Source organism: Dermacentor albipictus, unplaced genomic scaffold (genome assembly GCF_038994185.2).
Source record: "Dermacentor albipictus isolate Rhodes 1998 colony unplaced genomic scaffold, USDA_Dalb.pri_finalv2 scaffold_14, whole genome shotgun sequence".
In the NCBI taxonomy this organism is placed as follows: domain Eukaryota; kingdom Metazoa; phylum Arthropoda; class Arachnida; order Ixodida; family Ixodidae; genus Dermacentor; species Dermacentor albipictus.
Genome location: NW_027225568.1, coordinates 3,999,092 through 4,012,716, shown reverse-complemented (window position 1 = coordinate 4,012,716; position 13,625 = coordinate 3,999,092). Strand labels below are relative to the sequence as shown.

The window sequence follows — 13,625 nt, the reverse complement described above, 5'->3', positions numbered from 1 at the left end:
AGGACTATCGGATTACCTGTCGTATAGACATGCTTTCTGGTTCATCAGCACCACTATCCACTCGCATGTTGCGTCGTCAAGCCCACCATTTCGCCGATCGCAACAACCTGCTTCAACGACGCAATTATAATCCCGACGGGCACCAGTGGTTACTAGTAGTAACTCGCAGTCTCCGTTTCGACATATGCGCACCTTTCTACGCCGGTCCACTGTGTGCACACTCGGGCATTTTTAAAACTGATCACAGCTTTAGAAAGTGGTACTTCTTGCGTGGCATGTACAGCTACGTTCAGCAGTTCGTTCGCTCTTGCCCCAATTGTCAGCGCCGCAAATCCGCACTCCTCCTCTCACCAGCCTCTCTGCAACATTTAACTTGTCCTACCTGGCCATTTGGACGCGTCAGCGTCAATTTGTATGGGCCCCTTTTCCTGACATCGACTGGAAACCGCTGGGCCATATTGTGGCGGTTGACAACCTCATGCGATACGCCGAAACTGCCGCCCTCCCAGAAGCTACAGCGCGCGATGTTGCCTCCTTCTTGCTTCATCGATTCATCCTGCATCATGAACCACCTGAGGAACTGCTCAGCGATCGCGGACGTGTCGTCCTATTCAAAGTAGATGAAGCCATTCTTAAATAGGGCCACGTTGTTCATCGCACAACTACGGCGTGCCGTCCTCAAACCATTGATCTCACAGAACGCCTGAACCGTACGCTCGGCAACATGCTTGCAAGATACCTCGCCTCCGACCACACAAATTGCGACGTCATTCTGCCCTTCGTTACCTATGCGTAGAACACCGCTACTCAGAGCACCACCCGGCTTTTCACCCCTTTTCCTACTGTACGGTAGGTACCTGTCACACCCCATCGACCCAATTCTACCATACCGGCTGGTGCATCTGAATGTGCACCTATTTCTGCCACGGCAAGACATGCTAACGAGTGCCACGCTCTTCCACGGGCCTTTACCTCCAATGACCACGAGCGCCAAAAGAGCACTCGCGGTGACACCACCTCTGAACCCACCTTCCATCCTGGAGCGCATGTCTGGCTTTCCATTGCCTCCGCTGCACCTGGGCTCTCTTCAAATCTTACCAAGTATGAAGGGCCATACTCTATCATTGAGCGCGCATTCCCCCTTAACTGCGTAATCGAACCCATTGAACTGTGTTCGGACATGCACCGTCGTGGATGAGACATTGTCAACGTCAAACGCCTGAAGCCGTACTATCATCCACTCATAGTGAGCAGGTGTCAGCTTGCTGGACGACTCCCTTTTCGTTCCCGAGGGTAATTGTAGCGCAGAAGAGGAACACTAGAGTGGGCCATTCAATCCAGTGCTTTCTCGTGGGTCACTCTCTTTAGCGCTGTTCTCGAAGAACACCGCTCGTGCTGAGAGACCGTGCCCTGCGCTGACGGTGGGCTCAACCGCTGGTGGCTATTACAGACTTTTAAATTGTTAAATTCTTTATTGGAATGCTGAATTAGCTGTATTTTAGGATTAAGTAGGCGCTTATCCTCATCTCCTTATAAAATAAGAATAAAATGGAGCAGGAGTGCCATTTTATTCTTATTGCATGCAATGCATGAAGTATAAGATGCAAGTATGTATAATACTTGCATCTTAGTATAAGACATTGCATGCAATGTTTCAGAAAGTACTAACCTATACAGAGCTTCTCTTTGCTCCAGAATAGTAAATTAGCGCTCCAAAGCATTCTTTTCTTGCTCCAAACAGCGAAATTTTCTGCTCCTGAAGCATAAATTTATGCTCCAAACTGCGATTTTCCTGCCCTGAAAGCTGCTTCAAAAAACCAAGTGCCGCTTCCATCACTGAAAATACAACATGCTTGCATTATTTGTATTTCATGTTCTTGCCGAGACAAGCTTTTACGCCTGTTGCTGCTTGGAAGAGCGTGGATTCAAGTTAAATGTTCCCTACTGTTACTCTCGCTTAAGGTGAATAAAACACGCCATCCTTTATTAAAGACCCTCCATGCTTCTTCTAATTCAATAGAATCTTCACGGTCCGTGCCACACCACAGCAGTGGTTCAGTGACTACATATGGCGTTCTGCGCGAGGTCGCGAGTTCGATACCCCCGCCTCGACGGCAGCGTTACGATGGGAGTGGAATGCAAAAACGCTCTCGCAGTTACATTTAGGGGCACATTAAAATATTGGGGTTGAGCCGTCAGCATATGACTCAAGGGTTGTTTTTTTGAGGCGTCAAACTCAATCGACTAATCTATTCCAACTTACAAAAGCCCTGCCTGTGGCACTAGACCTATACCACACGTAGATCAGTGCTTAAGTACCAAACTCGTGGGTTTTATGTAAATGGAAATAGCATTCGTCAGACCGGTCAGTCATTGTCAGACCAGTTGTCCTTCCGGCTACCCAGCTATGCCACCAAATACATGATGCCGAAGGTTGTACAGTCTAAGATCTATTCCGTTCACATGGGTATGTGTCCCTCTTCAATGAACCTCTTTGACGGCAACTTGGCTGAATGTACATGTGCCACAGGGTATGCTCGTGCTTCACAGCGGCACCTCCAGATGGCACAGTGTGTCGAGAGGGAAGCGCGAGACAAGAGCGCTGCCGCAGCACACACGTAATACATGAGGCGTATCAGCTATTCGCATACTTGGACAGCCATCTTTGACAATTTTTGCCCAAATTTTGTTCTCTGTTTGACGCTGGGAATCAGTGAGAGAGAGATAAGAACGCATCACATACCTCGATAATCTCACGGGAAATGTCGACCGACTAATAATTTTGTGCTGGATAATTCTGCTCTTGGATTAGGCTCTAAACGTTGCTGGTGTTTTAGGCTCTAGCCACTATGTTGCTCCAATATCTCTGACACTTTCCAGGTCATGGACGTGGAGGTAGTCAGGTTCCGGAAGTTTGCCGAAGAGCAGTTCGAGGACGACCTCGAGTTGCTCGAGAGGGCCGCCTTTGTCGCCCGAGATGTACTGAAGATGCCTTTACTGCTTGACCCATGTACGCAGCGAAACAAAGCAGGTGCCCGCTGCTGGATGTTGACTCATGCGGTAACTCATTCCGACACTTCAACCACGTCCACGCAGAAAAGCGAAGCGTGCGCATCATACACACCACCACAGACGCTTGTCGCACTGTTTCCGGCCACTAAGGCACAAGATGTCGTTCTTTTGCTCGCTGTCTGTGCAGGTCAGTGAAAAAGGAACTTTACACACATATAAAGCATATAGATAACATAAATTTTAAATTGTTTATACAAATAACACATAGATATTGACATACATATACAAAGGACAGACTGCAACTGCACAAAACAGCTCCTGGAGTAGCTAAGGGACAAGGCAGGCAAGGCAATGAGAACTGTTCATAGACGACACTTTACATATTCCGACACACCTTGTACGAGTTCGAGCCGTGAAGCAAGCCAGTTCACTTCGTTTCTGAAAGCAGCTCTTACAAACTTTATTGTCATTGCACGCGACGCAGGAAGAGTTGAACGAGCTCCTCAACCCCTTCGGAATTGACTTTGACGAACTACGCGAAGGCAGCCTAGACTTCAACATGATCCATGACGATCCCATGGCTCCGTACGACCCGAAAGCTGCGGTGCTCTTCCTGGCTACATTGTGGTTTCTGCGCGAGCACCGCTGTATCTCGGGCGTCAGCCTGAACGTGTCAGTGCTGGAGCGTTTTCGCCCAGTGCAGTTCCTGCAACACATCACGTTCTCCAAGCGGGTCGTCACAGCCCACCTGACCGGCGTCGAGGGAATCGAAATGCCGTTTGAAGTGAGCCCCCTGGTTCGGTTGCTCGACAAAACGGAGCTGCTTACGCATGTCAGCCTCGACAAGGTGAGTTTTATAAAGGCATGCTTTTTCGAGGCATCATGAAGAATGTGCCGATAATTTAGTCATCTTTACGCGGCACAATGGTGTGACAGCGCTGATAAGGCACCCGCCGTGGTGGGTCAGTGGCTATGACGGAATGCTGCTGAGCAGGGAGCATGGTTTGATTCCCAGCTCTCCAAAGAATTCGAAGCTCTCATTCACATATTATTCGATTTTTTCTAACCTTTGTTTGCTCCTCTTCATTTTTGTTAGACGATCGGGTAAGGAAGGCTCTCGGCTGTGTGTGGTAAGGTTAGACTAGACTCCAAAATGTATGGAGCATTGAGGTGCCGTATGGCTCGTTTGTTTCGCTGGCTTGGCCGTGGCCCCACGGGCGTCTCAAGGGCCAATTTTACCAAACCACTCGTGCGACACGCATCTGATGACACCCCGCGGTAGCTAAGTGGCTGTGGCGTCACGCTGCTGATCGCGGGTTGTGTACCCGACCACGGAGGCCGCATTCCGTTTGGGGTGCAATGCAAAAATGTTCGTGCGCCGTTCTTCGGGTGCACGTTGCATACACTCAGGTTGTCAGAATAAATTCGGAGATACCCCTCATTATGGCGTCGCCGATGAATAGTGCTCGGTGTTTTGGGTATTTGTTTTTCTTCGAATTCCGGGTTCAAGTGGCTGAGGAGTTCTATAAAGATTTATTTAGTACCAGTGGCACAAACGAGGATAATGCAAGAAGGAACAGTTTAGAGGAATGTGACATCCAACAAGTAACGCCGGATAAAGTAAAGAAAGCCTTGGGAGCTATGCAAAGGGCGAAGGTAGCTGGGGAGGATCAGGTTAGAGCAGATTTGTTGAACGATGGTGGGCAGATTGCTCTAGAAAAACTGGCCACCGTGCACACTCTTAGGCAAAGTTATACCCTTTGGAGTGCCCCTTCTGCCACACAACGACAATCGTCATCTGCCTTGAAGCGTTTCCTTTCTTTAACGCTGCGAGCCCGGTACTTTCCCGTAACGAACGGCATGCGCGTTATCAGCATGATAGCATTCCCGACAGGAAAGTAGCGGGCGCGGCGTTTTCTAGAAAGGAAACGCATCAAGGCAGATAACGATTATTGTTGTGTGGCAGAAGGGGCACTCCAAAGGATGTAATTTTGCCTAAGAGTGTATATGCAATGCCTCATGACCTCGAGCGTACCGAAATCTTGGAAAAAGCCAACATAATCTTAATCCTTAAGAAAGGGGACGCCAAAGACTTGAAAAATTATAGACTGATCAGCTTACTGTCTGTTGCCTAGAAAGTATTTACTAAGGTAATCGCAAATAGAATCAGGAACAGCTTATACATCTGTCAAGCAAAGGACCAGGCAGGATTTCGTAAAGCCTAGTGAACAATAGACCATATTCACACTATCAATCAGGTGATAGAGAAATGTGCGGAATATAAGCAACCCTTATATGTAGCTTATATTCATTACGAGAAAAAGTTTGATTCAGTAGAAACCTCAGCTGTCATGGAGTCATTAAGGAATCAGGACGTAGACGAGCCGTATGTAAAGATACTGAAAGATATCTACAGCGGCTCCACAGCCGCCGTAGTCCTCCATAAAGAAAGCAACAAAATCCCAATAAAGAAAGGCGTCAGGCATGGAGATAGGATTTCTCCCTCCAATGCTATTCACAGCGTGTTTACAGGAGGTAATCAGAGACCTGGAGTGGGAAGAATTGGGGATAAGAGTTAATAGAAAATACCTTAGTAAGTTGCGATTCGCTGATGATTTTGCCTTGCTTTGTAACTCAGGGGACCAATTGTAATGCATGTTCACTTAACTGGAGAAGCAAAGTAGGAGGGTGGGTCTAAAGATTAATCGGCAGAAAACTAAAGTAATGTTTAACAGTCTCGGAAGAGAACAGCAGTTTACGATAGGTAGCGAGGTACTGGAAGGGGTAAGGAAATGCATCTACTTAGGGCAAATAGTGACCGCGGATCCGATCATGAGACTGAAATAATCAGAAGAATAGGAATGGGGTGGGGTGCCTTTGGCAGGCATTCTCAAATCATGAACAGCAAGCTGCCATTATCCCTCAAGAGAAAAGCGTAAAACAGCTGTGTCTTATCAGTACTCTTCCTACAGGGCAGAAAGGTCGAGGCTTACGAAAAGGGTTCTACTTAAACTGAGGACGACACAGCGAGCTTTGGAAAGGGAAGAATGATGGGTGTAACGTTAAGGGGGCATGTGAAGAGAGCAGATTGGGTGTGGGAACAAACGCGAGTTAATGACATCTTAGTTGAAATCAAGAAAAAGAAATGAGAATGGGCAGGGCATGTAACGAGGAGGGAGGATAACCGATGGTCATTAAGGGTTACGGACCGGAGTCCAAGAGAAGGGAAGCGCAGCAGGGGGCGGCAGAAAATAAGGTGGGCGAATGAGATTAAGAAGTTTGCATGGACAACATGGCCACAATTAGCACATCAGCGGGATAGTTGGAGAAGTACGGGAGAGGCCTTTGCCCTGCAGTGGGCTTAGTCAGGACGATAATGATTATGATGATGATGATGATGAGTGTCTATTTCTGCCCCCTTCGAACCGGTGCTTTTCGGTGTCTGATTTCAATGGCGTAGATAAATCGGTATGTATCGCCGCTTGCGTTGTAAATCGACTATATATTTACTGGAAAAAATTTAACGCGCCTGAAATGACACAACCTTATTGAGCACATTCCAGACTCTCTGCACAATTCTTTATTTAACCAACTAGGGAAAATACAAATTAAACGCGACGCTTCAAGGAGCATGAAAGTAATACATAAAGTTGTTGAAAAGATGGGCATGTACATTCTGAAAGAATTGTCAACCATTGGAGAATGCTCCTTACGGCTCGGGAAACGCAGTCCAGAAAACGCACGTTTGCGTTTTCGTTGCACGCTCGGATGACACGGAAATTCAGGGAAGTTTTTGACGAGACCGGCCATTCTTTGCTGAGCACTCGCCAGATACTTCCAAGGCCAACTTCCCAGAGAAAACATTGTAGAGTAGATATGGAGTGTAATGGAAAGGTATAGTCGCTGTGGGAGCGCAAATATCCGGTGAACGGATCCATCAGGGCCGTGGTATCTTGATTGCTATGCCGGTTGTCATCAGCATCATCATCCTAAGCCTATTTTATGCCCACTGCAGGACGAAGGCCTCTCCCTGCCACCTCCAATTACCCCTTTCCTGCGCCAACCGATTCCAACTTGCGCCCGCGAATTTCCTAATTTCATCACCTCACCTAGTCTTCTGCCGACCTCGACGGAGCGTCCCTTCTCTTGGCACCCATACTGTAAACCTAATGGTCCACCGCTTATCTAACCTACGCATTACATGGTTCGCCGAGATCCATTTTTTTCTCCTAATGCCAATAAGAGTATCGGCTATCCCGGTTAGCTCTCTCATCCACACCGCTCTCTTCCTGTCTGTTAACGTTATGCCTAACATTCTTCGTTCCATCGCTCTTTGCGTGGTCCTTAACCTGTTCTCGAACTTCCTTGTCAATCTCCAAATTTCTGCTCCATATGTTAGCACCGGTAGAATGCGTTAATTGTACACCTTTCTTTTCAATGATAGTGGTAAGCTACAGTCAGGAGCTGACAATGTCTGCCGGATGTGCTGCAAACCATTTTTATTCTTTGTGAATTTCTTTCTGATAATCAGTGAGTATTTCACCTAGGTAAACGTACTCCTTCACAGACTCTAGAGGCTGACTGATGATCCTGAACTCTTGTTTCTTTGCCCGGTTATTGATCATTATCTTTGTCTTCTCCATATTAATCTTCAACCCCCTCTTATATTCTCTCTGCTAAGGTCCTCAACCATCTGTTGTAACTCATCCTCAGTGTTGCTGAACAGGACAATGGCATCTGCAAATCGAACGTTACTGAGATTTTCGCCGTTGATCCTCACTCCTACGCCTTCCCAGTTTAATAGCTTGAATACTTCTTCCAAACATGCAGTGAGTAGCATGGGAGAGATTGTGTCTCCCTGTCTGACCCTTTTCTTTATAGGTATCTTCCTATTTGCGAAGAATCAAGGTAGCCGTGGAAACTTCTCACGTAGTTTCCAAACTATTTACGTAAGCGTCCTGCACTCCTTGATTATGTAATGCATGTATGAATGCTGGAATCTCGACTCAATGAAATGCCATTTCCTTATCCATGAAAGCCATGTAGAGAGGTTGTTCGCACTCTGCGGATTTCTCCATGACCTGATTGATGACGGACATGTGATCCGTTGTAGAGTATCCCTTCCTGAAGCCAGCCTGTTCTCTTCGCCGACTGAAGTCTAGTGTTGTCCTTATTCTATTGCAGGTTATCTTGGTGAATATTTCATACAATACGGGAAGTAAGCTAATGGGCCTATAATTTTTCAATTTTTTAACATCTCCGTTTTTGTAGATTTCTATAATGTTCGTATTCTTCCAGTTCTCTGGGACCCTTGAAGTCGATAGACAGTTCGTTTAAATTGCCACTAGTCTTTCAAGCATTATGTATCCTCCATCTTAGATTAAATCGACTGGTAGTCCATCTTCTCCTGCCGCTTCTCCCCGTTTCATGTCTCGCAAGGCTCTTCTAACTTCAGCGCTAGTTGTGGAAGGAGCCTCTGTAACCTCTTCATTACTACCTCGAATGGAGGTGTCGTGGTTGCTCTGGGTACTGTACAGGTCAGTATGGAATTCTTCTGCTGCTTTTACTATATATTCGAATCTGCTGATGATATTACCCTGTTTATCTTTCAAGGCATGCATCTTGGTTTGCCCGATGCCAAGCTTCCTTCTCATTGATTTGAGGCTGCGTCCATTTTTTTACTTCTTCCTCAGTCTTTCTCACGTTATAATTTCGAATATCCCTTATTTTGTCCTTGTTGATTACTTTTGACAGTTCCGATATTCTATCTGATTTCTTGAGTTGGACATTTTCATTCTTTGTCGCTTCTTTATGAGGTCTTTCGTTACTTGCGAGAGCTTACCTACTGGCTGCCTTGGTACTTTACCTCCTACTTGAACTGCTGCTTCTGAAGGCAGTCTCGTCAAGCTTTCGTTCATTACCTCTATGTCGTTTTCATCCCTCTGTTCTAAGGCTGAATATTTGTTTGTAAGCACCAGCCTATATTTGACTGCTTCCACCATTACTGCATCTAGCTTGGCCTGTTTCTTCTTGACCAATTTAACCTCTGCTTTCATATTGAGGGGAATCCTAGACCTCACTAACCTATGATCTCTGCACTTTATCCCACCTAACATTCTACATCCTGCACTATGCTTGGACCGGCAGAAAGTATGAAACCTACCTAATTTCCTTTTCACCATTAGTCCTTTTACAGTTCCACATTCTGTTGCTACGCTTCCGAAACAATGTGTTCGTTATTCGCTACTTATTTATTTCCGCGAATTCTAACAACATTTGTTCTCTAGTGTTCCTATATCAATGCCGCAGTTGCCAATTGCTTGTTCACCAGCCTGCGTTTTCCCCACTTTGCACTGAAGTCGCCCATGACTACGGTATATTGAGTTTGCACTTTTCTCATCGCTAATTCAACACCTTCATAAAACTGTTTTATTTCATCAGCAACCTGAATTTAGGTTGGAGCGTAGGTTTGTATTACTTTCATTCTATACCTCCTATTTAGTTTTGTTATAACTACTGCTACCCCCTCATTAACGCTGTAGAATTCGTCAGTGTTGCCCGCTATGTCCTTACGGATTAGGAATCCTACTCCGCATTGCTTCTTATTTGGGAGTCCTCCATACTGTAGGACGTGGCCATTAGTAACCACTTTATAAGCCTTACTAGTTCTTCTAATCTCACTAAGGCCAATGATATCGCACACAATGCCTGATAGTTCTTCAAATAGTCCTGCTAAGCTAGCTTCACTCGAGAGGGTTCGTGTGTTTAACGTTGCCAGGTTCAGTTTGCAGTAGCGGCATGTGCGGGTCTTAGCACCCTAGGCTGCCCTTACATGTCTGATGGCCGCCTTTGTGAGGCGCTCCGCAGCTGCTGGAGACTCAGGGCCATTGGAAGATTATGCTCTTCGGCACGAGGCCCCCGGCTTCGACTTGCGTCCACGGTGGCCGATTTCTTATCATCAATGCACGAAAAAAAAGCGCCCGCTTTGCAGCTGTTGCCAATCTGAGCAACCAAATGAATCAAAAATAGAGAAGCTCTATTCGTGACTTCTCAAAACCTTCAGAAGTACTAAGTGGGTCTGCTCACTAGTTCACTGCCTTTGTTCGAACTGAGCAGTCCATTCTAGAACGGTCGTGGCTGGCCAGAAAAACAATATAAGAGTGAACACTTCCTTCGTCTGAACCCATTGTAGTTGCACACTCCTATCGTGTAGCAAAAACACAAAGATTGCTGAGGCAATGCAAAAGGCTAAGAGAGCGACCAGGTGAAATCATTTCTGCCGTGCTATCGAAGGCCTCATATGACTGTATGCTTGGACGAAAGCGAATTCGCATTTTGTTTTTGACAAACCAGACAAGTAACAGTGCCCAGCGTTGTGCAGAACTATCAAGTCCATGAAATGCGATCTTGCTGCGAAATTTCTCCAGAAGCAAAGCAGCGACAAGCGCAAACACATTTTTTAAACTTTAAGTTAAATTGCGGAGTCTTACGTGCCAAAACCCCGATCTGATTATGAGGCACGCCGTAGTGGGAGATTCCGGAATATATTGAACCACCTCAGGTTCTTTAACGTGCGCCTAAATCTAACTACACGGGTGTTTTCGACCCCATTGAAATGAGGCCGCCGTGACCAGGATTTGATCCCGTGACCACGTGCTTAGCAACCCAACACCACACTAAGCAACCACGGCAGGTGTTTCTTTTTTAAAGCTTTCTTTGGGGAAAAGGCCGCTGGTCACTGTGTACACAAAGCATAAAACAGCAATTAGTGATGTGTAAGAAAGCACATACAAATTAGCCGCATTTTTATCGCTCTACAAAACCGACACTTGTCTAGAAACAACCTCAGCATTCATGTAAAAACGGTCGCGTTGGAACGAGAAATTGAGGATTATCTGGGATTATTGTGGGCATTCATTTCCTTCCTCTGTGCCTGACTTGCAACGTCTACTCGGCGGAGAGGTGTGGCTCCCGCAAATCGAGCTCATGCTCTCGCAGGCCACCAATGAAGTCGATTTCTTATCAGAGACACACAGAGGGGCCACCATGCCTAGGGACTCACTGCGATATATACGTGCAAGCTGGTTTACACAGTGGCCGATGCGACAGGCGTCTTCCATGTAACCCTGCCGCAACCACGTAGAAATTGGCGAGAATGGTGCGAAAAAAAATTCCAGCAACTTCTTACAATAAATTAAACAGCCTATCTGTAATTATTGAACAACGCGGCGGTGGTGGCCGCACATAGACGAAGGCCAATTGCAAACTTAGATTTAGGCGCACGTCAAATGAATCCTATATGTAGTCAAAACTAATGCGTAGCCTTCCACTACGGGTTGCGTCATATTCAGACCGCGCTTTTTGCAAGTGCAAGGCCTTTATTAGTCACCGGCGTTTGGGACCGACCGTTAGCGCGGAGCACGGACTCTCAGCACGAGCGGCATTCACGAGCAAAAGCGCTGAAGCGGACGACGCACTATGTCGTTCCAGTGCTTATCTACGCAAGTAATAGTTCAGAATTATGTTTTATTTGTAATGAGGCTGAGACCCAACAGAATAAAAAGCGATGGACCACTGTTAAATATAACGCTAAAGTTCATGCTTTCAGTTACCGAAACGGGATGAATCATAGCGAAACCTGATTATTTCTCTGTGTTATAATAATCCTGACATTATTTGCCACGATTAATAATCGTTTATCTTTAGGCGGTCTAAAACGTTAGAAGAACGTGCTGCTGGGCGTGTTCGTTCGTACTCCCAAATATTAACAAGCGCACATTTCAAAGCAAAATGTATAAGCGTAGCGCAGGTCTGGAAATGTAGAGGTGATACCAGAGAAAGCGGCATGCTGGTTGGTTGCTCATGCGTAAGCTGCATCAGCTTCATACCGCATTTTCTTAAGCGCTATAGAGAAAGCAACGTCGTGCAAGCGGTTTATCGGTTGTCGCGAAAACCCATTCCTCGGGAAAACATGACCGTACATGCAACATCTAACGTTGACGTGGAGCCAAAGGAAGGTGAACAATAATTTTTTTTTGCAATTTCAGTTAAAGATAAATAAATATCAATTGGGTAGGACCACAAAAGCCCGACCTTCGTCACATATGACGCCTCATGACATCTTTTGTTTCTTGGCAACTTCGATTGCCTTTGAACTGCAGGTCACACTAATGGAAGCTGAAGGGACCTGTCTGTCTTCGCTGGTGGTTACCAACCCCGGACTCGACTGTTTGGCCCTTCGGAACGTAACCGTGAAAGACTCCGTTCTGGCCAGACTCGCGCAGGAGTTCAAGGAGCACCGCCGACCGCGAGAGTTCGAACTTCGAGGGAGGATCCGCTACAGTGCGAAGCGCACTGAACTGATCTCGAGGCTGCTGGACAGTTCCTTGCAAATTCTAAGCCTCGATATCACGTGCCGCCTGACCCAGCTGTTCGAGAAGCTCAAGGACAACACGCAGCTGGTGGAGCTCGAGCTCGGACGCTGTTGCCCAGTCGGCGTCTGCCTAGACACACTAGCTTCTGCTCTGGCCCAAAACGTGACCCTGCGACTCCTCACTCTGAGCCTCGACAGGGCGTGGATGTCGGCCACAAGTTCCTCCTGGAAGCACTTGGGAGACCTGGTTGAGAGCAGCCGCGGGCTAGAAACATTGTGTCTCCGCGATTCGCGCCTGGGAATGCACGCCCCATCAGTGAGGCCCTGAAAACCAACGAGACACTGCAGACGCTGAACCTGATGGGCTGCGGATTCTCCTGCGCCGACGCCCTGTTGTTCGTCCGGGCCCTTTCCCAAAACGCTTTACCTTGTACGAAAGTGAAGCTCGGCGTCTTAACGGGAAAAGACTGCGAATACAGCCAGCTTTTCCGAGAGATCCTGGCTGGTGGATTGCTGAATCGCTTTGAGTGGATTTTCAGCAACAACTTCTAGGCAGGTTTTTCAGTCCTTCGCATCATGTGAGGTGACGCAGGCTACGTCACTAGCCACCTGCTACCTTCCCCTCGGCTGGCTCGGCCCCATTCGCCGACACTCGGGCAGATGCATCAATGCCAGTTTGCGTGAGCGCAAAAATAAAGTCGGCAATGTTGCTTCACGTGGGTTTCTCTCCCTTCATTGTAAACAGCATCAGTGGTCCCCTGCCATTCAATCAACAACCATTACTGCTGAAAGTAAATGCGAATTCACTAGACTTAGAAGCTGAGCAGATTTCTGCCCTGGGGGAATCCTATATCATTAGGCCGTCTTTCGCTTTGTCTGATAAATAGGAACTTTTGCACCTGGCTTGAGATATCACTATAAAATTTTCATCTTGACCGTTTAACATGCATCCTCGTGGCTGGGATTCGTGATGGCTGAGTGTACAAGTACAACCTGCTTTTCGGTAGTAAAACACTGCTGGAAGTTAGCGCCGGGTGTGTCCGTGTGTGCCTTCTTTTGTCCTGTCGTTTAATCGCACTACAGTAATACATCTTCGATCTAGCCCAATGGCTTTGGCGTTGCTGAGAAGGAGGTCGCTGATTTAATCACACCCGCGGTCGCGGCATATTGATGGGGGCGAAAGGCCAAACAACGAAGAAGAAAAAAACGCTGGTAATTAATCCAGAATCCTACTGAGGCA

General features: G+C 46.9%; 1 protein-coding gene across 1 annotated transcript in view; it reads left to right on the top strand.

Annotated features, from left to right (window-relative positions):
* LOC135915239 (uncharacterized) overlaps positions 1-13,374 on the top strand; it is a 34,505-nt gene extending 21,131 nt beyond the window's left edge. The window contains exons 2-4 of the mRNA XM_070528780.1: positions 2,881-3,060; positions 3,497-3,859; positions 12,174-13,374. Of these exons, the coding sequence (XP_070384881.1) occupies positions 2,881-3,060; positions 3,497-3,859; positions 12,174-12,713 (1,083 nt within the window). The 3' untranslated portion in view covers positions 12,714-13,374. The remainder of the gene's footprint in view (positions 1-2,880; positions 3,061-3,496; positions 3,860-12,173) is intronic.
* The last annotated feature ends 251 nt before the right edge of the window (positions 13,375-13,625 follow it).